Below are 26848 nucleotides of genomic sequence, written 5' to 3'. Positions count from 1 at the left end.
GCTATTCCTCAGGCTGCGGGCAGTATCTGATTTGCCCATCAGCTCCTAAGCCACAGAGTCCCAGTGAGGGTAGGCGGAGCCGCCTGCGTCAACTTCAGTGATTGAGAACAGGCAAATTAGGAGGCTGCGAGGCCCCTGTGAGTGCGAGGCCTTAGGCAACCGCCTAATTTGCCTAATTAGAGAGCCGCCTCTGCCTGTGCCCTGATGTGCCATGTGCTCTGTCCTGATGTGCTGTGTCCTGATGTGCTATGTCCCAATGTGCCGATCCCTGATGTGCCATGTGCCCTGTCCTGTACCCTGATGTGCCATGTGCACTGTCCTGTACCCTAATGTGCCATGTGCCCAGAACCCTAATGTGCCATGTGCCCTGTCCTGATGTGCCGTGTCCTGATGTGCCGTGTCCTGATGTGCCCTGTCCTCATGTGCTGTGTCCTGTACCCTGTTGTGCCATGTGCCATGTCCTGATGTGCCGTGTCCTGATATGCTGTGTCCTGATGTGCCCTGTCCTCATGTGCTGTGTCCTGTACCCTGTTGTGCCATGTGCCATGTCCTGATGTGCCCTGTCTTGATGGGCCGTGTCCTGATGTGCTGTGCACTGTTGTGCCATGTCCTGATGTGCCGTGTCCTGATGAGCCGTGCCCTGTCCTGTACCCTGAAGTGCCATGTGCCCTGTCCTGTACCCTGATGTGCCATGTGCCCAGTACCCTGATGTGCCATGTGCCCTGTCCTGATGTGCCGTGTCCTGATGTGCTGTGCCCTGTGTCCTGATGTGCTGTGTCATGATGAGCTGTGTCCTGATGTGCTGTGCCCTGTGTCCTGATGCGCTGTGCCCTGTGTCCTGATGTGCTGTGTCCTTATGTGCTGTGCTCTGTGTCATGATGTGCTGTACCCTGTGTCCTGATGTGCTGTGCCCTGTGTAATGATGTGCTGTGCCCTGTGTAATGATGTGCTGTGCCCTGTGTCATGATGTGCTGTGCCCTGTGTCCTGATGTGCTGTGTCCTGTACCCTGATGTGGCCTGTTGTGCTGTACCCTGATGTGCTGTGCCCTGTGTCCTGATGTGCTGTGCCCTGTGTCCTAATGTGCTGTGCCCTGTGTCCTAATGTGCTGTGCCCTGTGTCCTGATGTGCTGTGCCCTGTACCCTGATGTGGCGTGTCCTGATGTGCTGTGCCCTGTGTCCTGATGTGCTGTGCCCTGTACCCTGATGTGGCCTGTTGTGCTGTACCCTGATGTGCTGTGCCCTGGGTCCTGATGTGCTGTGCCCTGTGTCCTGATGTGCTGTGCCCTGTACCCCGATGTGGCGTGTCCTGATGTGCTGTGCCCTGTGTCCTGATGTGCTGTGCCCTGATGTGCTGTGCCCTGTGTCCTAATGTGCTGTGCCCTGTGTCCTGATGTGCTGTGCCCTGTGTCCTGATGTGCTGTGCCCTGTGTCATGATGTGCTGTGCCCTGTGTCATGATGTGCTGTGCCCTGTGTCCTGATGTGCTGTGTCCTGTACCCTGATGTGGCCGGTTGTGCTGTACCCTGATGTGCTGTGCCCTGTGTCCTGATGTGCTGTGTCATGATGAGCTGTGTCCTGATGTGCTGTGCCCTGTGTCCTGATGTGCTGTGCCCTGTGTCCTGATGTGCTGTGCCCTGTGTCATGATGTGCTGTGCCCTGTGTCCTGATGTGCTGTGCCCTGTGTCATGATGTGCTGTGCCCTGTGTCACGATGTGCTGTGCCCTGTGTCCTGATGTGCTGTGTCCTGATGTGCTGTGCCCTGTGTCCTGATGTGGCCTGTTGTGCTGTACCCTGATGTGCTGTGCCCTGTACCCTGATGTGGCCTGTTGTGCTGTGCCCTGTGTCCTGATGTGCTGTGCCCTGTGTCCTGATGTGCTGTGTCCTGTACCCTGATGTGGCCTGTTGTGCTGTACCCTGATGTGCTGTGCCCTGTGTCCTGATGTGCTGTCCCCTGTGTCATGATGTGCTGTCCCCTGTGTCATGATGTGCTGTCCCCTGTGTCATGATGTGCTGTGCCCTGTGTCCTGATGTGCTGTGTCCTGTACCCTGATGTGGCCTGTTGTGCTGTACCCTGATGTGCTGTGCCCTGTGTCCTGATGTGCTGTGTCATGATGAGCTGTGTCCTGAGGTGCTGTGCCCTGTGTCATGATGTGCTGTGCCCTGTGTCCTGATGTGCCCTGTACCCTCATGTGCTGTGCCCTGGGCCGGTCTGGATGAAGTCCAGGGCCACATTTTTGTCCCAGTCTAGCCCTGCATGGTGATTTGTACCCTTACTCTGGGACTTACTCAAGAGAGGTAGAGGAAGTAAAAAAAGCTCAGGGACTCAAGTAGTTAAGTACTGGGAGGAGTGCAGACATGCGTACATTCTATGCAATGAGCAAATACAACACGTAGCTTGTAGGACAAAAGTGAAACAATCTACGATCCGTCTGTTCATTTTACGAAGGTAAGACTTTTTTCAATCTATCCGCGTATTCCCTACTAAAATTCTCTATGCGACCATTACCCAAACAGGAAGCTTTTCTGATGAAGCGTATGGCTCTAACAGTAGTTGTAGCGTCTCAGGGACCGTACAATGACTTCTGTGTAAAGGTCTTCAGTTTTTCAGAAAACATTTCCAGCTTTAGGCGCTGTGCCCGACCACAGGCATTAGTCATTCTACACGTCCCGGCCGGTTTTCACACCCTAGACTCACTCCTGTACGCCCCCTATGGACCAGAACAAGGCTTATATTTCTCCAATGGGGCTATTGATCTGGCATTAACTTCTCGTTACTTTCACTTTCCACTTTGATGAAAAAAAAAATATCTATATATTAAAAAATTGTAATAGCAATAATATTATTAATAATAATAATAATAATAGTAATAATAATAATATTATCATTATTATTATTATTCATGATTTATATAGCGCCAGCAGTTTACACAGCACTTTACTATGTAGAGGGGGGACAGCACAATTACAGTACATAATAGTAATAATAATAATGTAGCATAGTTAGACAACAAGTACAAGTTCTAAGTCATATTGTAATTGAATGTTATTAAAAACCACCTTTCTTTTTCAATCTGCAGCTCTGTAATTTATTGTAAACTTCAATATTGCCATCCGGAGGTGTTCTGTACAGTAGGGGTACCCAAATGGTTTAGTATGAGGGCCACATCATATCAGTAGTCCCCCTTCGCATGAAAATCTCAAATCAGAGCTCCCCTTCACAACAGAGTCCCCTATTCATTTCAGAGCCCCCCTTTACACATTAAAGCTACCCCTTACACATTAAAGCCCCCCCTTACACATTAAAGCCCCCCCTTACAAATTAAAGCCCCCCTTACACATTAAAGCCCCCCTTACTTACACATTAAAGCCCCCTCCCCCCTTACATCAGAGTGCACCCTTCACGTTTATTTCTGTACTCTCTTGTGAAAGTTGGCAAGCAAAATTAGATGCTTTGTAAAGAATAACCAGGTGTTTTACAGACCTCGTCTAACCGGTTGATCTTCAGGGTTGTTCACTCCCGAGTAATAATTAACAAATGCAAATAGACTCAGGAAGATCAGTGAGTTGCAAACATTTCTGTTCCCTAAGAAATGCCCTTCAGCCATCACAGGAGGGCAGGTAGTCAGGAAGTGGCTGCAAAGAGGCTGCAGGAGATCAACAGTGCTGAGATGTAACAAAGGATAAAAAAAGTGAAATGTGTGTTTTATTTTTTTTAAATGGCAGTTGGGGCTGTTTAGCATAGTTTTGAGGATTGGCATACAGTATTTGTTATCTACTCGATTCAAACCTTTTTTGTACAAAAAACGAAATTGGGATTAAATTATGTTGGTGTATTTTTTTTCTTTACTGTAAATATAGGTTTAAACCACTTCCCGCCCAAGTTACGTCATATGACGTCCTTAACTTTGTGCGGGTATATCTCAATGATGCCTACAGCTACAGGCATCATTCAGATATCGTCTTTTTCAGCCGGTGATTCCCTACACCATAAGAACAAACATAGCGGCTGTTCCACCGCTTGATCGTTCTTAACGGTGGCGAGAGCGGATGCTTCCATCAGTGAGTTGGAGAACGGATCCGCCGCCCCCGAATGTTTACCATAGAGATTTCGGGTGGACCAGATGGTCACTGGAGTCTCTATGATCGTTTGGAGGCCAGGCGGTATGTTATGACATCACACCCGGCCTCTGCATTCAAACAAATGGTGCCGCCTCGGCTGGGAAGCCGAGATCGTTTTTTTAATTTTTTTTATTTCAGGCTTCCCAGCCTAGAGGTGAGATGTGGGGTCTTATTGACCCCATATCTCACTGTAAAGAGGACCAATCATGCCATATTCCTGTTACAAGGGAGGTTTACATTCTGTGTAATTGCGGACTTTGGTTTTTTCCTTCACCTGTTCCAAGTCATTTGGTCTAAAAGTCAGGAAATTCAGCAACTTCATCACAATAAATACAATCTCTTCTTGACTGATTGCAAAAGTCTACTGCATCAGCAAGATGTGCTCCTTATTTATAACCCTTAAAGAGGATCTGTACTGTGGAAGCTGTGCCCAAATAAGACAGATGGCAAAGGACTAGTCACCGGTATTCCCTGTGGTCTTCCTGCAGCAGATCTTTACCCCATTACTGGCTTAATATAATTTGACCTGCACTCTCTGTGGAGGCAGCCATCTTGGTGTGGGAGAAGATTCTCTGTTTCCTTATGCCAGAGCTGCTCCCCCACTGATGAGTGGTGATATATTGTCTGGTGGGATTATGACAAAGAGCCAGCAGGAGAGATAGAGGAACCACAGATCCACAGAATGATGAAGCAGGGAGATCCTTGCTCTACAAGTCCTCAGCTACAACTTCCTCTCCAGTAAGGAGAACAGTGAGCAGCACAGTAGTGACATCATCTAATAACTGATGGAATAAAGATATGGATTGAGCAAGCACTGGACCACAGAATGGATGAAACCAGAGCAGGGAGATTCTTGCACTGAAGCACCTCGGGTTCAGCTTCCTCTCCAGCAAGGGGAACAGTGAGCAGCACAGTAGTGGTATTATCTAATAACTGGTGGGGTAATGAAGGCTGTTGAGCAAGATCAGATCCACAGAATGAATGAAACAGAAGCAAGGAAATCCGTGCACTGCAGGTCCTCAGGTACAGCTTCCCCTCCAGCAAGGATCACAGTGAGCAGCATAGTAGTGGCATCATCTGATAACTGGTGGGCTAATGACGGAGGTAGAGCATGCACAGATCCAGAGAATGGATGAAGCAGAAGCAAGGAGGTCCTTGTGCTATAGGTCTTCAGGTACAGCTTCCTCTCCAGCAAGGAGAACAGTGAGCAGCACAGTAGGGACATCATCTGATGACTGGTGGGGTAATGATAGAGGTAGAGCAAGCACAGATCCACAGAATGGATGAAACAGGAGCAGGGAAATTATTGTGCTGCAGGTCCAGCAAGAAGGATAGTGAGCAGCACAGTACTGCTACGTTGGAGTCCCCCTTCACCCTCCTTGCTTAGCAGTGGGTGCAGGCTCCTATTCCTACAATCCCTAGGACTCCTGGACATGCCAAGGAGATAACAATTCCACTGACAATCCCCCACCCTAGTGATCAGAGACACCCTGCCCGATGGGACAGAAGTGACTGGGCATGTAACCTGTAACCAGGTGCTGGGCCTTACATTTCTATGTCCAGCATGTGGTGGGCCACCAGCAGAGAGCACAAGCGTGCAAAACTTCTGCCTACGCCTTAGTCACTCTGGTCGATACTGTGCTAGCTGACTTCGGAGTAATGTCCTTTTGGTGGTGCGGCATTGTCTTCAACCACCTGAACATCCAAGCAAAAAACACCTTAAGCTATACCCTAGGGCAGTGATGGCGAACCTTGGCAACCCAGATGTTTTGGAACTACATTTCCCATGATGCTCAACTACACTGCAGAGTGCCATGGTTCACCATCACTGCCCTAGGGGGTCCTGTGTCCAGCCGCCTGAACTATCAGCTACAACAAACCTCCTAGTAGGAGAAATGTTAAGCCAGCCATGCATTACGCAATTTTCTTTCCTTTAACCAAAGGTTAAAGGAAAGAAAATTGCTTGATTTTCCCATCAACACAGTCAGTGTTGATGGGGGAATACCTCCATCCAGGGCTATTGTGTTTTGCCGAGAGCATTCCCCACTAGCAGAATACAGTGATCACTGCCGGTGGATGGCTAACAGCAGTGATGGAGCTGAAAAAACCCTAACATGCTGGTTGTATTGAAGTCGATCAATGGATTGTCTTCAGTACAACTAGCCTGCCTATAGATGGATTAAAAATTCGGCTGGTCTTGCTGAACCGGCCAAATTTTGATTCATCTATGGCTGGATTTTCACCTCTTAACCAGGGAACCACAAGTAAGTGCATTGGTAATGACTGTATTGAAGTTTGTTTTGCAAGAGGCTATCCTTGTTCTTTAGGAATCAGTAATACTTTACTGCCACTTAGTGTTCAGATGTGGGAACTACTCTTCGCATAGCACAAACAAACAAAAGATTTCCCAGCACACCTACCAGCTAACCTGCAAATAAAACAAAGTGGTACTGTCTAACAATTTATGGTAAAAGCTGGGGTTATAGCTAAACACATTTGCAAATACAGCCTCCAAGTTGGAGCGTATATAGCATATATAGCAGTGAATAATTTAAGGGCAGGTATGCCTGAAGGGAGCCTATTCCTAAGGTGCAGGGACACATTAGAAGCCCAGCAAGAGTACACTGGAAGCTAAAAACATCCAATGTGTCCCCATGCCAAATCCCGCAAGCAAGCTATACAAGAATGGCAACCACCCTAATTTAACTAGCTTTTAAAGTAAGGTGCAAATGGAAGGGCATTGCACAGCACAAACAAACAAAAAATTTCCCAGCACACAGTGCTGGAGTGAGATTTAAGCCGGGTACACACAATTTTTTTATCTTTATTTTTCATTCAACCCCATGGGTTAAATGAAAAAAAACCTGTCAGCTCCGGTCAGAGCCACCCTACTAACCATGCGAGGGCGGTTCAGAGATCTCCCCCTGCTGAGCTGTTGTGTTCTGACAAGGGGACGGTCTGCCCTTGGCTGAGAGCGCTGATCGGGAGTCAGTCGGCTGCTGGTTTTCCAGCATGCACGTCTGACCAAAGCCAGCCAAACGGCATCTCGACAATTGTCAACATTTCTAGACACACCTCCCAACTTTTTGAGATGGGAATGAGGGACACCTATCAGCAAAAGTATGCAGGCATAGGACACACCCCTTGCCACGCCCCGTTAAAGGAGAATTGTACAAAAAAAAATACAAGATTGGTTAAACCCTCAAGTGCTTTTTTTACCACTACTATTCCTTTATATTGGCTTTTGGAATTTACAAATGCAGCACTGGAAAACACTTTTTGATACTTAAAAAATGCATTTTATATACAACTATATAGATCATACCACAATGAGGGACAAATGTGGAGGAATGAGGAACAGAGGGACATTGCTCCAAATCAGGGACAGTCCCTCGAAATCAGGGACAGTTGGAAGCTATGTTTCTAGATGTTACTATAACATAGCTTCTTCCCCAGGTCTACTTTAAACCCTTTACTTCCATTGACAGTCCTGTTCTGTATCTTTATACAAGGCATAATCTAGCAGCATAGTATACCTGCAACAGCCCTGGAGGTAGGATATGAGCTTATCATAGGTGTGAGGTCACAATCACAAGTCCATTCTACCAAAGAAAAAAAATGTACCAGACTGTAGATATAGTCGGAAGTTTCTGTGCTTTTAACATTTTGTTTTTTACTCTTTCAGCCCCACAAGAGAAACAAATAAACTGGAAGGAAGATGGATGCTATTGTATTATTAGTCATTTTACTAATTACACATGGTAAGTTTATAATATTATCCTCCAATGTGTTCTTGTAGCTCAGGCAAAGGGGTGATGGATGGAACTTTACACACAGTGCCCCTCAGCTTACTCAGAGGGCCCCTTGGCTTGTATCACAATGTCCGTCATTACTAACAGCACCCCTCGGTTTACACACAGTGCCCCTCAATGCACAATGTTCCCCTCAGTTACACACAACGTCCCTCAGTAGTCACAGTTCCCTTCAGTACTCCTAGTGCCCCTTGATTATACACTGTCCCTTGCCACTGACAGTGCCCCTCAGTACTCACAGTGCCCCTCAGTACTCCCCTTAGTACTCACAGTGCCCCTCAGTACTCAAAGTGCCCCTCAGTACTCCCCTTAGTACTCACAGTGCCCCTCAGTACTCACAGTGCCCCTCAGTACTCACAGTGCCCCTCAGTAGTCCCCTCAGTACTCACAGTGCCTCTCAGTACTCCTCTCAGTACTCACAGTGCCCCTCAGTACTCCCCTCAGTACTCACAGTGCCCCTCAGTACTCCCCTCAGTACTCACAGTGCCCCTCAGTACTCAAAGTGCCCCTCAGTACTCCCCTCAGTACTCACAGTGCCCCTCAGTAGTCCCCTCAGTACTCACAGTGCCCCTCAGTTGCACATTGCCCCTTGGTTAAACATTGCCTCTCGGCTACTCACAGTGCCCCTTGCTACTAACAGTGCCGCTCACTACACCCTTCAATACTCACTGTGCACCTCAGTACTCACAATACCGCTCTATTACTCATTGCCTCTCAGTTACTCACAGTGCCTCTGGCTACTCACAGTGCTTACATTGTCCCTTGCTACTGACAGTGCCCCTCAGTACTCACATTGCCCCTCAGTTACTCACAGTGCCCTTTCATTAAACATTGCCCCTCGGTTACTCACAGTGCATCTCCGTTACACATTGAGGTTGATTTACTAAAAGTGAAGAGTGCAAAATCTGGTGCAGTTGTGTATGAAAGCCAATCAGCTTCTAACTTCAGCGTGTTTAATTATGCTTTGACAAAAAACCTTGAAGCTGATTGGTTTCTATGCAGAGCTTCACCAGATTGTGCAATCTACATTTTTAGTAAACCAATCCCATTGCCTCTTGGCTACTTACAGTGCCCCCCTGTTACACATTGCCCCTTGGTTACTCACAGTGCCCCTCCATTCAGTGCCAGATTAAGAGCAACATGGGCCTGGTGCTAAGGATTTTGGTGGGCCTTTTTATGAAAATAAATAAAATGAAAACGCAAACAATTTTTTGTTGAATTAAATTAGAGAGAGAGGGGTGTGAGAGAAAGAGAGAGAGAGAGAGGGGTGATAGCGAGATAGGGGGCTGAAAGAGAGGGGATGAGAGGGAGGGAAAAAGAGAGAGAAAGGCATTGAATGAAAGAGATGGGGACGAGAGAGAGGGGGTGAGAAAAAGGGGAATAGAGAGAGGGTGAAAGAGAGAGAGGGTGGTAGGAAAGAGGGGGTTGAAGGGGGCGAGAGAGAGAGAATGGGGGATGAAGGGGGTGAGAGAGAGAACAGGGTGAAAGAGAGGGGATGAGAGAGAGAACAGGGTGAAAGAGAGAGAGGGGGGGGTGAGAGTGAGGGGGTGAGTCTGTGGGGGGCACAGCATAGTACATTACACGGGGGGTAGCACAGTACATTACATGGTTGACACTACACATTACATGGTGGATACATGGATACAGCACATTTAATGGTCGGCGAAGCACATTACATGGCGGGCACAGCACATTACACTGTTGGCACTGCCCAATACAGCACATTACAAGGTAGGCACAGTACATTATATGGTGGGCACAGCACATGACATGGTTGGTACTGCACAACACAGCACATTGCATGGTGGGCACAACACAGCACATGCACACGGTGGGCACAGGACCTTATATGGTGGGCACAGCACTTGACATGGCGGGCACAGCTGAGCACATTACATGGTGGGCACTGCGCATTACAAGTGGGCACTGCACAGCACATTATATGGTGGGCACAGCATATTATATGGTGGGTACTGCACATGGCATGGTGGGCACTGCACAGCACATGACAAGGTGGGCACTGCATGACACCACATGATATGGTGGGCACTGCATGACACAGCACAGCACAGCACATTACATTGTGAGCACAGCACATTAATTGGTGGACACCGCACATGACATGGTGAGCCCTGCATAGAGCATTCCATTGTGGGTACTGCACGGCACATGCCATGGTGGACAATGTACAGCACATTACATGCTGGGTACAGCACATTACATGGTAAGCTCTGCATGGCGCAGCACATGACATGGTGGGCACAACACAGCACGACAGGGTGGGCACTGCACAGTAATTTACATGGTGGGCACTGCACATGACACGGTTGGCACTGCATGGCACAGCACATTACATGGTGGGTACAGCGCATTACATGGTGGGCACTGCATGGTACAGCACATGACGTGGTGGGCACTGCATGGCATAGCACATTTCATGGTGGGCAATGCAACTGCACATTATATGTTAGGAACTGCACATGACATGGTGGGCACTGCTGAACAGCCCAGCACATTGCACAGTGGGCACAACACACTACATGCTGGGCACAACACATGGCAGGGTGGGCACAGCACATGACATGGTGGGAACTGCACATGACATGGTGGGCACTGCATGGCACATCACATTACATGGTGGGCACTGTACATTACTTGGTGGGATCACTGCATGGCACAGAACATTACATGGTGGGCACTGCACATGACATGGTGGGCACTGCAATGTACAGCACATGACATGGTGGGCACTGCAATGTACAGCACATGACATGGTGGGCACTGCAATGTACAGCACATGACATGGTGGGCACTGCACATTACATAGTGAGCACTGCAATGCACAGCAAATTACATACTGGGCACAGCACATTACATGGAGGCACTGCAATGCACAGCACATGACATAGTGGGCACAGCACATTACATGGGGGGCACTGCAATGCACAGCACATGACATAGTGGGCACAGCACATTACATGGGGGCACTGCAATGCACATGACATGACATAGTGAGCACAGCACATTACATGGGGGGCACTGCAATGCACATGACATGACATGGTGGGCACAGCACATTACATGGGGGCACTGCAATGCACATGGCATGACATGGTGGGCACAGCACATTACATGGGGGCACAGCACATTACATGGGAGCACTGCAATGCACATGACATGACATGGTGGGCACAGCACATTACATGGGGGCACTGCAATGCACATGGCATGACATAGTGGGCACAGCACATTACATGGGGGCACTGCAATGCACATGACATGACATAGTGGGCACAGAACATTACATGGGGGGCACTGCAATGCACATTACATGACATGGTGGGCACAGCACATTACATGGGGGGCACTTCAATGCACATGACATGACATAGTGGGCACAGCACATTACATGGGGGCACTGCAATGCACATGACATGACATGGGGGGCACAGCACATTACATGGGGGGCACTGCAAAGCACATGACATGGTGGGCACAGCACATTACATGGGGGGCACTGCAATGGACATGACATGGTGGGCACAGCACATTACATGGGGGGCACTGCAATGGACATGACATACTGGGCACAGCACATTACATGGGGGGCACTGCAAAGCACATGACATGGTGGGCACAGCACATTACATGGGGGGCACTGCAATGCACATGACATGGTGGGCACTGGGCACAAGAGAGCACATTACATGGGGGGAAGCAGGCAGTCTGTCCCCTAACACAATAATTACACAACATCTCCCTAACAAATGTACTAACCTTATCTCAACAGTATGGGAGATGTCCTTCCTCCCGGGCTCCCACTGGTTAGGACATCAGCGCCCCTCCCCCAGACACTGAGGATCTGTGTGAGTGAAACAGATCCTGTGATAGGAGTCAGGCATCGGCAGAGACAGGACTCTGCTGCATTGACTAACACTTGTCTCCTCTTCCTTCAGGAAGGCACACAGATATTCATAAGCCACTGGTATGGGCCTAGATTGAGGGAGGGGCCTGGAGCTGCAGCTTCACCAGCCCCTATGTTAATCCGGCCCTGCCTCCATTACACATTGCCTCTTGGTTACTCACAGTGCCCTTCTGTTACACATTGCCCCTTGGTTACTTACAGTACCCCTCCATTACACATTGCCTCTTGGTTACAGTGCCCTTCTGTTACACATTGCCCCTTGGTTACTCACAGTGCCCCTCCATTACACATTGCCTCTTGGTTACTCAGTGCCCTTCTGTTACACATTGCCCCTTGGTTACTCACAGTACCCCTCCATTACACATTGCCTCTTGGTTACTCACAGTGCCCCTCTGTTACACATTGCCCCTTGGTTACTTACAGTACCCCTCCATTACACATTGCCTCTTGGTTACAGTGCCCTTCTGTTACACATTGCCCCTTGGTTACTCACAGTGCCCCTCCATTACACATTGCCTCTTGGTTACTCAGTGCCCTTCTGTTACACATTGCCCCTTGGTTACTCACAGTGCCCCTCTGTTACACATTGCCTCTTGGTTACTCACAGTGCCCCTCTATTACACATTGCCCCATGGTTACTCACAGTGCCCCTCTGTTACACATTGCCTCTTGGTTACTCACAGTGCCCCTCCATTACACATTGCCTCTTCCTTACTCACAGTGCCCCTCCATTACACATTGCCCCTTGTTTACTCAGATCCCCCCCCCCCCCGTTACACATTGCCCCTCGGTTACTCACAGTGCCCCTCAGTACTCACAGCCCCTCATACTACTCACTGGGGTTGATTTACTAAAACTGGACAGTGCGAAATGAAGTGCAGCTCTGCATAGAAACCAACCAGCTTCCAGGTGTTATTGTCAAAACTTAAATTAACAAGCTGAAGTTAGAAGCTGATTGGCTGCCATGCACAGCTGCACCAGGTTCTGCACTCTCCAGTTTTAGTAAATCAACCCCTCAGTGCTCAAAGTGACAGCAGTTCTACAAGTGCCTGACATCATACTCAATCAATCCAACAATCACCCCACTGCAGTGATCACTTGTGGCAGCTCCTACTCCACATTCACCAGCCTCTGGGGAAAATTCCCTTGCAAAGGGAAGAGCCTGTTTGCCTTCAGTAAATCAACCCCAATAACGCACATTTCTGTTGTTGTCTAGGTGTCATCACTGAAAGTTTTAATAAAAAAATTATAGTTGCTCACCGGGAGGAGGAGATCAGCCTACCGCTGCCTGAACATCTACGAAATCAAACAAAGTATGTTTGGAAAAAAGTACAAGAACATATTGCCACAAGTTTTGGCAATGGATCCCTAGATATTCCAGACCCCAAATATACAGAAAGATTAAGCTGCGCTCATGGTGGATCACTGATTATAAAGGCTCTGTATTGGCAAGACGAAGACGATTATTCAGTGGATATATTGACGATTGATAACAGTCGCTCTATAATACATTATCAAGTCATTGTTCAAAGTGAGTCGCTAAAATGTTCTATTTCTGGACCAGTAACTGAAATGTTTGTTGATCTTGGCTGTATCTCTCTTTACTCCCGACCGAGTGTATTTATTAGTGAGGCTGCAATTTACATTAAAGGAAAGGTCTCCAAATGATAGCTCATGAGCCACATCTGGCCCTCTACAAGCTTTCACTTAAAATCCACAGATTGAGGATTCAGGTCAGCAAAGGCTGGCCATGGTCTCTGTTTCTTACCACCTAACCCCTGCCCCAGGACCACCAGCATCCTGGCAACCAATGACCTATTTGCCTCAGACTTCACAAGAGGACAGCACTTCCTCTGTCCAGACCTGCTCACCTCCTAGCTTTTGCTCTGTGCATGAAAGAGGGACTGATGGGGACTCTGACGCAAGTGAGGGGATGTTAATGAGGACAATTTCACTTTAAGATAGGAGATGAGAAATCTGTCCTAATTCTCTAAAACTCATTACTGAACATACAAAGGTTTTGTCAAACTAGCAGGGATGGTAGGAAACCCTCATAATAGACATGGCAGGTGTACAGACCCGAGAACAAAGCACAGGGATGGTGGGAACCCCTCATAATGGGCACAGCAGGCTGATAGACCCAATAACTCATTATAGGGATGGTGGGAACCACTCATAATGGGCACAATAGGTGTACAGACTTGGGAACCCAGCACAAGGATGGTGGGAGCCCTTCATAATGGGCACAGCAGGTGTACAGACCCAGGAACTCAGCACAGGGATGGTAGGAACACCTCATAATGGGCACAGCAGGTGTATAGACCTGGGAAATCGGCACAGGGATGGTGGGAACCCTTTATAATGGACACAGTAGGCATAGAAGTCTTGGTGAATGTATTCAGTGAATGTATATATGAATATCACATAAAATTTTACATCTATGAAAAATTGTTTAACACTTTTTCTCTTCATCCGTAGGATATAAGCACATCCAAAAGGATACAGGTATATACACATATATATATATATACACACATGTCTTATATTTTATTTTTAATCAGCTGATTCATGTGCAGTTTGATAATGAGCAAATATTATATAGTCCTCACCATGGTTTGAGTAGGGGGTACACAGGTATCTGCTCTTCTATCTCCACCCTTGTCCAAGCCTGCCTTGCATAAGTGTGCTACACCCGGTGTCCTTAGACAGATCAAATGTTTTTTCATACTTTTTTTCAGACAAGATTCACACAGTTTTATATAATTTTATTCGACTGGAAAAATGTGTGAATCCTGGATCAAAGTTGTGTGAATCTAATGTTAACAAATTAGAAATAGACCCTTTGATCTGTCATAGAACAGTGTGTCCAACTATACAAGAAGCAAGGTTGTAAAGCATCCTATTGAACTGTCCAATCATGTGGTGTTTGGCGCTTTATTACTGTCTTCTGGTTGGGGGGGAGGGTTGAGTACCTGCACCTATTGTCAGACAATAGGTGCAGGTACTCAACCCTCCCCCCCAACCAGCACTGATCATTACTGAAAATAATTTTCATGTATGAGAGGGATCCTTAAAAAAAATGGAAGACATGCTAGATAGGCCACTGGTCTTTCTGCAGTGGGGACACAGACAGCGATAAAAAGTTGACAGCTTCTAACACTCCATACTGTATCCAAAACAAATTATGCGATCAACCTTTGAGGATAGAAATAGAGGAGCTGGACCTTCTGACCAGTTTGCAAGGATAGGGGCTGTAATGTTGTTTCTGCCTACTTTTCCTAGGTCAATGACCGCTAGGTGGGTAGGTGCACACCTAGAAAACACAAGCCAACAATGGCATACCCACAGAGGCGGCTCACTAATTAGGCAAATTAGGCGATTGCCTAAGGCCCCGCAGTCAGAGGGGCCTCGCGGTCCGCTAATCTGCCTATGATCAATCACTGATGCTGTCAAGGTCTCGACCCGGTCCAGTGGTAGCAAGTGCGGGGAGCGGGACAGTAGAGGCCTCTAGGTGACGACAGTGGCTGGATGATAGCACCCGGCTCCAAGACATGTGGGCGGCATGTCCACGTGGGACCTGCAGCCGAGCTGCTCCTTCTGCCTGTGCCGCTCACCCGACCTCTCCGCACCTGCCTCCTATTTGGTTCTGCTTTCGGGGCCGGGGGGGGGGGGTCGCTGAAGCTATCCAGCTGAGCTGCAGTGCCCCATGATTGTGAGGAGGAAGGAACTCTTATGCTGCCTGGCCGACCGGAGAGAAGGTGAGTGTCCGTGCAGCCTCCCTGTGTGTCTGAATAGGAGGAGCGGTGGGGAGACTGCACATAGTGGAATAGATTTTTCTATATTCCTCCATGCAGCCGCTGAATGTCTGCAGGAAGAAGAGGGGGAGAAGTGATCATTCAGCGGCTGCATGGAGGAATATGGAAAAATCTATTCCACTATGTGCAGTCTCCCCACCGCTCCTCCTATCTAACTTTTTCTGTATCCCCATGCTCTCCGGACCCTCCGTGCACTCCCTGGCTCCGCCCCTCCTGCTCTCCAGCCCATCCTTGTCCTCCCTGGCTCCGCCCCCATTTCATCAGCACCCCCTGCTCTCCACTCCAATTCTTTCTCCCCCCTCTCAAGCTCCCCCAGCGCTTTCCAGCCCCCACCCCTCCAGTGCTCTCCACCTTTCCCAGCACTCTCCAGCCCCCACCCCCCAGCACTCTCCGCCCCCACCCCCAAGCACTCTCCATCCCCACCCCCCACCCTCCAGCACTCTCCACCTCCACCCCCAGCACTCTCCGGCCCCCACCCCCCAGCACTCTCCGCCCCCCACCCCCAGCACTCTCCGCCCCCCACCCCCCAGCACTCTCCGCCACCCACCCTCCAGCACTCTCCACCTTCACCCCCAGCACTCTCTGCCCTCCCACCCTCCAGCACTTTCCACCCTCCAGCACTCTCCATCCTCAGCACTCTCCAGCTCCTCCCTGCTCTTTGCCCCCCAGTGCCTTCAGAGACTGGGACATGGGGCACAGGAGGGGCTGCAGACAGGGACAGGGCTGGAGATCTCTCTCACCCCCTTTCCCTCACCCCCTTTCCCTCACCCCCCTCTTTCTCACCTCCCCTCTCTCTCTTACCCCCAGTCACTCCCTCTCTCCCCCTCTCTCTTTCTCTCTCTCTTCTTCCCCCCTCTTTCTCTTACCCCCCTCTCCCCCTCTCTCTCTTACCCCCTCTCCCCCCCTCTCTCCCCCTCCCCCCTCCCTCTCTCCCCCTCTCCCCCGCTCTCTCTCTCTCTCTCTCCCGCTCTCTCTCTCTTCCCCGCTCTCTCTCCCCCCTCTCTCCCTCTCTCCCCCTCTCTCTCTCACCTCTCTCTCCCCTCTCTCCCCTCTCTCTCCCTCTCTCCCCCTCTCCTCCCCTCTCTCTCCCCCCTCTCTCTCCCCCCTTCTCTCTCTCTCTCTCTCTCTCCCTCTCCCCCTCTCTCTCTCCCCCCCATCCCCCCTCTCTCTCCCCCCCTCTCTCCCCCCCATCTCTCTCCCCCCTCTCTCTCCCCCTCTCTCTATCTCCCTCTCTCTCTCCCCCTCTCTCTCCCCCCTCTCTCCCCCCTCTCTCTCCCTCCCTCCCCCTCTCTCTCTCTCCCTCCCCCCTCTCCCTCTCTCTCTCCCTCTCTCTCTCTCCCCCTCTCTCTCTCTCTCTCTCTCTCCCCCCTCTCTCTCTCCTCCCTCTTTCTCCCCCCTCTCTCTCCCTCCCCCTCTCTCACAATGTTTTTCTCCCCCTCTCTCTCCCTTCCCCTCTCTCTCTCCCCCTTTTTCTCCCCCCCCCTCTTTCTCTCTCCCCCTCTTTCTCCCTCCCCCCCTCTCTCTCTCCCTCTCTCTCCATTATCACTCACAATCTCTTGCTCCCCTTCTCTTGCCCCCTTTTTCTCTCTCTCCCCCTCCCTCTCTCTTCCTTTCTTTCTCTCTCTCTCTCCCTCCCTTTCCCTCCACCTCTCTCTCTCCCCCTGCACTGTGCTGAGATCCCCCCCACTCTACTTCCTCTGTGGATGTGGAATGACTCAGTGACATCCCCTCCCCATTCTCCCAAGACACTGGAAATTCTTAGAGGGGTTGACACCTTGCTGGGCCTCAGATGTTTTATTGGCTGCATATTTCTGTTGGGTGAGTAGGGTGCCCTGGAAGTGGTGCTGATGAACTATGTGCTAGATCTGTCCATCTTTTTGCAGCCAATTTTTTTGCTTGAATTTTTTTTTCCTATTATGGGCATGATTGGGGCCTCACGTGTAAGTTTCGCCTAAGGCCTCACAAAGCCTAGAGCCGCCTCTGCATACCCATATTTCCATCCTGATGGACCCCCTTTGAAGGATGTAATGGTGAATAATTTTAGATATTAATAATATTACTATTCTTATATACAGTAGGATTTATATAGTACTAACACTTTTTGTAGTGCTTCCCAATAAAAAGGGGGACATTACAATTACAATACAGTTCAATAGGAAGGAAGAAAAGGAGGGTCTTGCTCATGGCGCTTACAATTTAAAGCAGCAGTCTCCAAACTGTGGCCCGGGGGGCCTGATGTGGCCCTTTGCTTGCCTTTATCCATCCCATGGGGTACTATTCCATCCACTGATACCAACAATGGGGCATAATTCCTATCGCCGACACCAACAATAGGTCATTATTCCTCTTACGGACACCATTCAAATTACACTATTCCTCCCACTGATACCAACGATGGGGCACAATTTCTTCCACTGACACCAATGATGGAGCACTATTCCTTCCACTGAAACCAACAATGAGGCATAATTCCTTCCATTGACACCAACGATGGGCACAATTAATTCCATTAACACCAGCGATTGGGCACAATTCCTTCCACTGACACCAATGAAGCGGAACGATTCCTTCCATTGACACCAACCAAGGGGCACAATTAATTCCATTAACACCAGCGATTGGGCACAATTCCTTCAATAATACCAAAGATAGGGCAGTGTTTACTCCCACTGGTCGCCAGGACATTTTCTACTCCCACTGACTACAGTCCGGCCCCCCTAAAGTCTAAGGAACAGTAAACTGGCCCTTTGTTTAGAAAGTGTGAAGATCCCTGATCTAAAGGGAGGGGGAGGTGGTACAACAGGTAATAGCTCCGGGGGATGATCTAATGAAGGTGACCAAATGACAGTTTTTAGTGGGAGGTGGGGTAGGCATCCCTGAATAACTTAGTTTTCAAAGATTGTTTAAAGGAGGACAGGGTAGGAGGTAACCAGACATCCTGGGGTAGGAAGTTCCAGAGAATATGAGAAGTTCTGGAGAAGTCCTGGAGGTGAGCATGGGAGGAGTTACAGTAACAAGGGAGCTAGAAAGCAAGATTTCTTGGGGGAAGTGGAGAGGACGATTTGGGCAATACATCAAGATGAGGTTTGTAATGTACCTGGGAGCAGTGTTGTAAATGGCTTTGTACACTGTGGTTAGCATTTTGAATTTTTTATGTTGAGCTAGTAGAAGCCAGTAAAGGGATTGCCACAGAAGGGCAGCTGCCACGGATCGGTTAGTAAGGCATATAAGTCAGGCAGAGCAGCATTTATATAAGACTGAAAGGGGATAGCCTGTGTAAAGGTAGGCCAGTGAGAAGGAAGTTGCAGTCGTCAAAGCGAGAGATAACCAGGGAGTGAATAAGTCATTTTCTGGTGTCATTAGTTAAGAAGGGGCAAATTCTGTTAATGTTGCGAAGGTTAAGGTGGCAAGATTTAGACAGTGATTGGATGTGGGGCTTGGAAAGGTAAGAGTCCAGGATTATGCCTAGCACTGTGGCATGTGTGTAGGGACCAATAATTATGCTATTGATCTCAATGGTAATAAGCACATACTTGTATTAACTAATGTGTATTATGAATCTTCTTTTGAAGGCCCAATAATTGTATATACTAGAGTTGAAGAAGATGTCATTCTGCCACTGGAAGATGGTGTAGTTGCAGAGAGTGAAATCGTAGAGATTGATTGGCTCACGGAGAGATGGGTTTACTTGGCTGCAACAAAAGTTGATGGCAATATTCACATTCCTAAAAACAATTATGAAGGAAAATTGTCCAGCTCACCAAATGGCTCCCTAATATTTAATAAAGTAACAAAGAAAAATCAAGGCGTGTACAGAGCCAACATATTTTCAAATAAAGGAAAAATAGTGGAGCAAATGTACCGGCTCATCATTTCTGGTGAGTTGGAAAGTCTATACAGATGGGTGACATGTAGTTGCACATTAAGCAAGTTATTTGACTAGTCCACCACTTCAGCCTCCGATGTCACTTCCATGCCTTCGGTCTTCTCATTAGATAGTATATCGGCATCACTATCTCTGTCCAATGAACAAGGAGCTGACCCAAGAAGCAGCAGTGCTAAAATGGAAAGTTGAATATCTGGCCAAAACCACAAACAAAGCATTAAATATATATATGTCTTTCAACTATGTATTGTGATATTCACCTGTGGTTCCACCTTAAAAAATGTAGTGAACTATGTGACTTTAGTATAGTTGAAGTATTTACTGAATATCATTTAAGCCTAAGTTTGGGTATTTTTTTTTCCATTAGCATGAAGGACAGTTCTTACATTCAACAAGAAGTGTCTCTTGTGCCAGTTGTCCTAATTAAAATCAGAAGTCCTTTGATCCCCTCCCCCTTCTCCAAAACCCCAGAAGCTATAATCTTCCAGTGCTGCAAGGGTGCCAACAATGCCCACCCTTTCTTCCCCCTCCTCCATTTATGGAAGCTGTAAATAAAGCTTTTATCAATGAACAAAATCCACCTCTTTAATTATTATAGCAGCTATTATCATGGAAGCTATAGTAAAGCTTCTATGAATGGAGAAAGGGGCAGGAAGGGTGGGTGTATTTGGCACTCTTGAGGAGTGCCTATGACAGGTCAAGCACTTGTATTAACCACTGTGGCACCAGAAGATTACGCCTGCAGGGGTAATGGGGGGGGTGATCAGAGCACTTTGGATTTCAACTAGGACAGCCAGCACCAGCACAAGGGCCTCTTCTTTTTAAATATAAGTAACTACCCTTGTGCTGATTTTTTTTTTTACCTAAACTTAGGCTTTAATAGCTCACTAAAAGCTTTAGCCTCTATAAAAGTAGACCATTCTTTTTTTTAAAGTTGTTGGATAAACTAATGGCCGCTCGTCCAGTGCTTCTACAACTGGCTAGGCAAAGATGCCATTTAGAGGTCGTCATTACAATAAAACCATATAAATGCAACAGCCACACCAATGCTTAAGAAGGCAAATGCCAAAAAACATTGACATTAATTAAAAATATTAAAAATGTTGATGTTTAGTGGCATATTCTGAAAAAAGTTTTCCATCTCCGCCATTGGCCAATGCCAAAAACATTGATTCAAAATTAACTTTAAAATATAAAAAATGTTGATGTTTGCTGATTTATTCTGAAAAAGTTCTTCTCCTACCTGGGCAAATGCTAAAAAACATTGATCCAAAAAGAATTAAAAAATATTAAAAATGTTGATATTTAGTGATTTATTCTGTAAAAGCTCTCCATTTCCACCCTTGGCAAATGCCAAAAAAATATGAATTTTAAAAAATATTTTTAAAAGTTGTTATTTAGTTATTTATTCTGAAAAAAGTTCTCCATTGCCACCCTGTAAATGCCAAAAAAAAACCCATTGATTCAAAATCTGTTTAAAAAATATTAAAAATGTTGATGTTTGGTGGTTTATTCCAAAAAATGTATCCATCTCCAACTATGGCAAATGGGTAAAAAAAACAAAAACAAAACATGAATTTAAAAAAATATTTTAAAAAGTTGATCTTTAGTGATTTATTCAGAGAAAAGCTCTCAATTTATACCCTTGGCCAAAAACACTAATATAAAACTAACTTTAAAAACATTAAAAATGTTGATGTTTGGTAGTTTATTCCGAAAAAAGTTTTCCATCTCCACCCTGGACAAATGCTAAAAAACACTGATTCAAAATGAATTAAAAAAATATTAAAATGTTTTAATATTTAGTGGTTTATTCTGTAAAAGCTATCCATTTCCACCCTTGGCAAATGCCGAAAAAAACCCATAACTTTAAAAAAAACTATTTAAAAAGTTGATATTTAGCAATTTATTCAAAGAAAAAGTTCTAAATCACCACCCTTTGCAAATGCCAAAAAAAATGTATTCAACATTTAAAAATCTAAAAAATGTTGATGTTTAGTGGTTTATTCCAAAAAAAAAAAAGAAAATAGGCATAACACGAACACAGCCCAAGATTTAGAATTTTTTATGCGTGGCATGCTAGACCAGAGAACCGACAGTAGTTAATGTTTAGTATGCCCAGATATGGGCTTTGCATTTTGCATTGCTTTGCACTTTCTCAATAAATGCAAAGCATTCTTTGATTGGACTAGGTGGAGAGTGGAACATCACCGCCCCACCTCTCCATCTCATCCAATCAGAGAACACTTTGCATTCACTGAGATAATACAAAGAATTCTCGAATGGCGTCCTTTCCAAGCTGACCTCCAAGCAGCTAGCTAGTGGAGATCCCTGGGGTAAGGGTGCCTACTACAGTGATCTCAAGCTTCCCAGGGGATCCCACAGGTATAGTATATACATACTTACATTGGTCTAAGCTGGTCCAATGTAACAATGTAAAAATATCCACTCCTTCTTTAATAAATAAACTGCATTTATTTAGAGATGTATTATATATGTCTAAAATGTGTTTTGTCAAAAATATTATTACGAGGTTTATTTTACAGATCAGTATTGTGAACCTTATCTTGAGAAGAGAACATCAACTGAGCTTTCTTCAGTTAGTGAAAATAAAATGACCAGCCCTGTTTTCATCGGTTTATACATTTGCATCACAATGGTTATTATATCTGCTGGCTGTTTGATTTCTGTAATTAAAAGAGACAAGGTAAGTTAAACCAGAAACCCATTCCATTTAACTTGTTCAAGCGGTAAGAATTATCAGTATATTACAGAATTATTTCTTACATGTTTAATATCTACTGTACCTTCAACCGTTCAAACTGTAATACAAAATGTAGAGCGGACTTTCTAAACCTTTTTACCCCAGAGGAACCCGTTAAATAATTTTCATGTCTTGGGGAACCCCTGTTGAAATTAATAAATTGGTGGCCAGTTGCAAAATTGTCCTTCTTACACTGGTGGACAGAAGGCCATTCACAAACAGCTAAAAAGGTCATTGTTGTCAAGCAGTTGGCTTTGCTATGTGGATTTGGTCCCAGAACTATGTAGACAAGATCAAATTAGAAGTCAATCTCAAGGCTCAAGGAACTCCTAGGAACCTGGGGAGGATCTCTAGGGTTCCATGGTAACCTGCCAGAGGATGGCTGATCTAGACATACCAGGCTCAGCCTATGATGAAGGTATGTATAATCAGGGTTCTCTGTTTAGTGAAAACTGCATGTCAAGGTCATCAGAAGACCCAGAGATATAGGCAGGTACTTTTCTAATTTTAAAAGGAAAAATTGCATTAGCCCTGGATCTTCCATGCCCAGTGCCTCCTCATTGGCATTTTATTGCAACATGGACCTCATTGACCATTGAGGAGATAAAATTGGGAGGGGCACAATTACATGAGCAGGATACATTACAAAGAATGACTCAGGTGTACTGAGAATGGGGTAGAGAATCCTTTGACTGATCAGACTCTCCCCATTCACAGATTGTGTTATAAACAATGTAATCAATAAAAAAAATTCTCAATGGAGTAGAAGGCAGGAGGGAGCATGTCCCCATGAGATCATCTTTAGTGCAGCTAAGCTCAGATACCTGAAGCAGTCCTGCAGGGAAGTTCAGCAGCAGTGAGAGGACAAGGAAGCCCTGCAGTAACATTTAGCAGCAGGAAGAGGACAGGGCAGACCTTCTGTTACGTTCAGCACAGGAAGAGGACAGGACAACCCTGTAGTGCAGATTTTTACAGAATCCAGCAGCATGTACATTGCGGGACATACTTCATTACAGGTAAGTAATGTAACTAAAGCTGTAGCAGAAACGTGCTTTTTAAGCTAACCATCAGCTTCAGCTGCCTTAGTCTTTTGCTAAACATTTAAGAAATTGAAGATATGAGAACAAGAATATGCAGAATCCAGGCTTTTGCTGTCACATATCATGAAATAGACCCCCTGCTTTTTGTTTGAATCTCTTTTGCAAAATCAAATTACCGTATTTATCGGCGTATAACACGCACCTTTTTCCCCTTAAAATCAGGGGAAAATCGTGGGTGCGTGTTATACGCCGAATGGCTGCCTTGGAGGGGAAGGAGGGAACGAGCGCCGCCGAAATAGACAGAGCCGAATCACCTGTGTACTCGGCTTCTCTCGGCTCCGCTCGCAGTCACGCCCAGTCCTGCCTCCCACTATTGGACTGGTGTTATGTCCATCATAGGAGCCGGGCTAAGGGGTGGGACTGCGAGAGGAGCCGAGTACACAGGACATCCGGCTCTGTCTATCTCGGCGGCGCTCGTTCCCTCCTCGGCAGAGAAAAGACTGATGTGCAGTTGGCGACTAATCATGCTGAAAAACAGCGGCAAACTAAAGCAGATGGGCACAAATCATGCTCCAATGATGGGCAAGGCTGCAGGTAGACACTGATCATGCTCTGCTGCAATGATGGGCAAGGCTGCAGATGGACACTGATCATGCTGCAATGATGGGCAAGGCTGCAGATGGACACTGATCATGCTATGCTGCAATGATGGGCAAGGATGAAGATGGACACTGATAAGGCTGCATTGATGGGCATTTAAAATGTAAGTTTTTTCCTTAAACTTCCCTCCTAAACTTGGGGTGCGTGTTATACGCTAAATACGGTAAGCGCGGTTTTAACTTGGTGAATTGTAGGGTAAATCCTGTTGTTATCGGTAAGTCCTATCTTTCAGCTATTTTTATACCAATATTACATATTACTAAATAATAACTCCATTGTTACTTACTTCATCACTTGTGCCTTCTGAACATTTATTTATGTTAGCCACAATAGTTTTTGATCTGCAAATCAATGATATTTATGCTGTTTTATTCTTCTGTTTTAGAGTACAATGGAAACTATATTCTGTCCAAAAGAATACAACAAAACCAGAAGGAATAATGACACACTGCATTTAGAATATCAGACTCATTTACATAACAGTAGTCTGCTTTCTGCGTGACTTTTCCAGCATCTTCCCCTACCCCCCCGATGGTGCCCTTACTTTGTCGTAGTGGGGGGGCTTCTATGGTCAAAGAAACTGGAGAGCTTTACCAGCGATAGCAAGGCTATCTGTAGGGTCACCTATGCTGGACAGATCTCTGGTGATGATCCAGACAAAAAGGGGTACCCTTCAAGTAGGCTTTGATATCCGGTTAAACATCGAAATCTAGACTTTTTCACCTCCTGTTGTCTTCATCTTATAAAACATTCTACCTAACGATCCTCCCTATGCTTGCTAATTCACATGATCTTCATATTCCTGCTCGGTTATCATAGTAATCTGCCAGACTGGTACCACTTCAGTCCAGCCTGCACTTATCTGCTTCTTTTTTATCTCTTCAAAATGCTAGTTCCTTATGTTAGGTTCAAACTTTGAACACCTACCTACAAAGCTCTCTACAGCCTGATCTTTCCATATATTTCCTTGGTAGTTTCCATATATCTCTCATATATGGTGCACATTTGTCCCTCTTTCATTATCAACCTTTGTCTGTCTAGATTATAAGTGTCACGTACCTTGGTTGGAGGCTGAGCTGACGAGAGGGCTTCCCCTGTGGCCAGTGGCGGGCCGTGCACTGTAGGCGCATGGGTGCCGCCCCCCCCCATCCATGCGCCCCCTTTCAAGATGCTGGATGCATGGATTCCTATGGCAAGGGGTGGGAGGGGGTGGTAGTTTTCGTAGCACCTGATTAGAGCCAGAGGCTCTAATAGGCTTCAAAATAGGGTGGGCTCAGGGTGCAGAGAGTGCGCCCTGATCCCACCCAATCGTGCGACCATAGCAAATGAATTTTCGCTATTTTCACACTAACCTTCCTCCCCGCCAATCAGGAGGCAGGGAGTCAGACCTGTTTCCTGATTGGCCAAAGCGCCAGGCCACCCTATTGGATGCCTGGCGCTTAGGAAGAGGAGTGGAGGAGACACACTGGAGCAGAGGTCGGTAAGTCCCTTCTGTCAGAGCCGCACGCGCAGGGGGGTTTGGGGTGTCATGTCAGAGCAGCACGCACAGGGGGGTTGGGGGTGTCATGTCAGAGCTGCACGCAGGGTGGACGATAGTCACAGTGGCTGCATATACTGGGCAAGTCCCTTCTGTCAGAGCTGCACGTGCGGGGGGGGGTTGGGGTGTCATATCAGAGCTGCACGCACGGGGGGGTTGGGGGTGTCATGTCAGAGCCGCGTGCACGGGGGGTTGGGGGTGTCATGTCAGAGCCATGGAGGGGGTCGGTAGTCACAGTGGCTGCATATACTGGGCAAGTCCCTTCTGTCAGAGCTGCACACGCTGGGGGGTTTGGGGTGTCATGTCAGAGCCGCACGCACGCGCGGGGGGGGGGGGGGGCGGTAGTTACAGTGGCTGCATATACTGGGCACAAGTGGCTGCATGTAATAGGCACAAGTGGCTGCATGTGATAGGCACAAGTGGCTGCATGTGATAGGCACAAGTGGCTGCATGTGACGGGCACAAGTGGCTGCATTTGACGGGCACAAGTGGCTGCATTTGACGGGCACAAGTGGCTGCATTTGACGGGCACAAGTGGCTGCATATGACGGCCACAAGTGGCTGCATATGACGGGCACAAGTGGCTGCATATGACGGGCACAAGTGGCTGCATTTGACGGGCACAAGTGGCTGCATTTGACGGGCACAAGTGGCTGCATTTAATGGGCACAAGTGGCTGCATATGATGGGCACAGTGGCTGCATATGATGGGCACAATAGCGACAATTAATGGGCACAGTGGCTGCATTTGATGGGCACAGTGGTTGCATTTGATGAGCACAGTGAGGCTGCAATTGATGGGGGGGGTTCAGTATTTTTCCGTTTGTTTGCGAGAATTTGGAGTACCAGCCGCCACTGCTTGCGGCTCTGTTCCGAGCACCCCTGAATATGGTGACAGAAGTACAAGGCTCAAAGAAGCACGGGTGCTGGTAGCTTGGTAGCGGGTGACTGCCAAGGATAGAGACATAGTCAGGATTAGCCTGGGTTTTACACGGTGAGACAGAAGCATGGTCAGATAGCAGGCCCAGGTGAGTACCAGTGAAGCAGGCAGAGCAAGATCCAGTAGCAGGCCAAGGTCAGCACCAGAGAAGCAGGCAAAGAGTAGTCAGAGGCAAGCCAAGGTCAGTATCCAAATTCAAGAGAGCAAGGTCAGGAACTAGCCAGGTCAGCAACCGGAGATCAGTTAGCAAAAGCAGGAACACAGGAACTTAAAGTAATTGTAAGGGTTCGTTTTAAAAAAATAAAAATAACAAACATATCATTCTTATCTCCACTGCGCAGCTCGTTTTG

The 26848-nt window shown here is 47.1% G+C and overlaps 1 protein-coding gene across 2 annotated transcripts in view; it reads left to right on the top strand.

Annotated features, from left to right (window-relative positions):
• Positions 1 to 24781, top strand: part of LOC141117606 (uncharacterized) — a 38536-nt gene extending 13755 nt beyond the window's left edge. The window contains exons 1-7 of one of the 2 annotated variants that reach the window (XM_073610538.1): positions 2300 to 2446; positions 7805 to 7880; positions 13073 to 13387; positions 14335 to 14361; positions 19244 to 19549; positions 22104 to 22264; positions 24407 to 24781. In XM_073610538.1, coding sequence (XP_073466639.1) covers positions 7838 to 7880; positions 13073 to 13387; positions 14335 to 14361; positions 19244 to 19549; positions 22104 to 22264; positions 24407 to 24523 — 969 coding nt within the window. In that variant the 5' untranslated portion in view covers positions 2300 to 2446; positions 7805 to 7837 and the 3' untranslated portion in view covers positions 24524 to 24781. Of the gene's footprint in view, positions 1 to 2299; positions 2447 to 7804; positions 7881 to 13072; positions 13388 to 14334; positions 14362 to 19243; positions 19550 to 22103; positions 22265 to 24406 lie in introns of those variants that run through there. The other variant, XM_073610539.1, reaches the window with a different exon arrangement.
• Positions 24782 to 26848: the final 2067 nt, after the last annotated feature.

Source organism: Aquarana catesbeiana, linkage group LG13, assembly GCF_042186555.1.
Source record: "Aquarana catesbeiana isolate 2022-GZ linkage group LG13, ASM4218655v1, whole genome shotgun sequence".
Lineage (NCBI taxonomy): Eukaryota > Metazoa > Chordata > Amphibia > Anura > Ranidae > Aquarana > Aquarana catesbeiana.
This window is presented reverse-complemented; position numbering and strand designations above follow the sequence as displayed.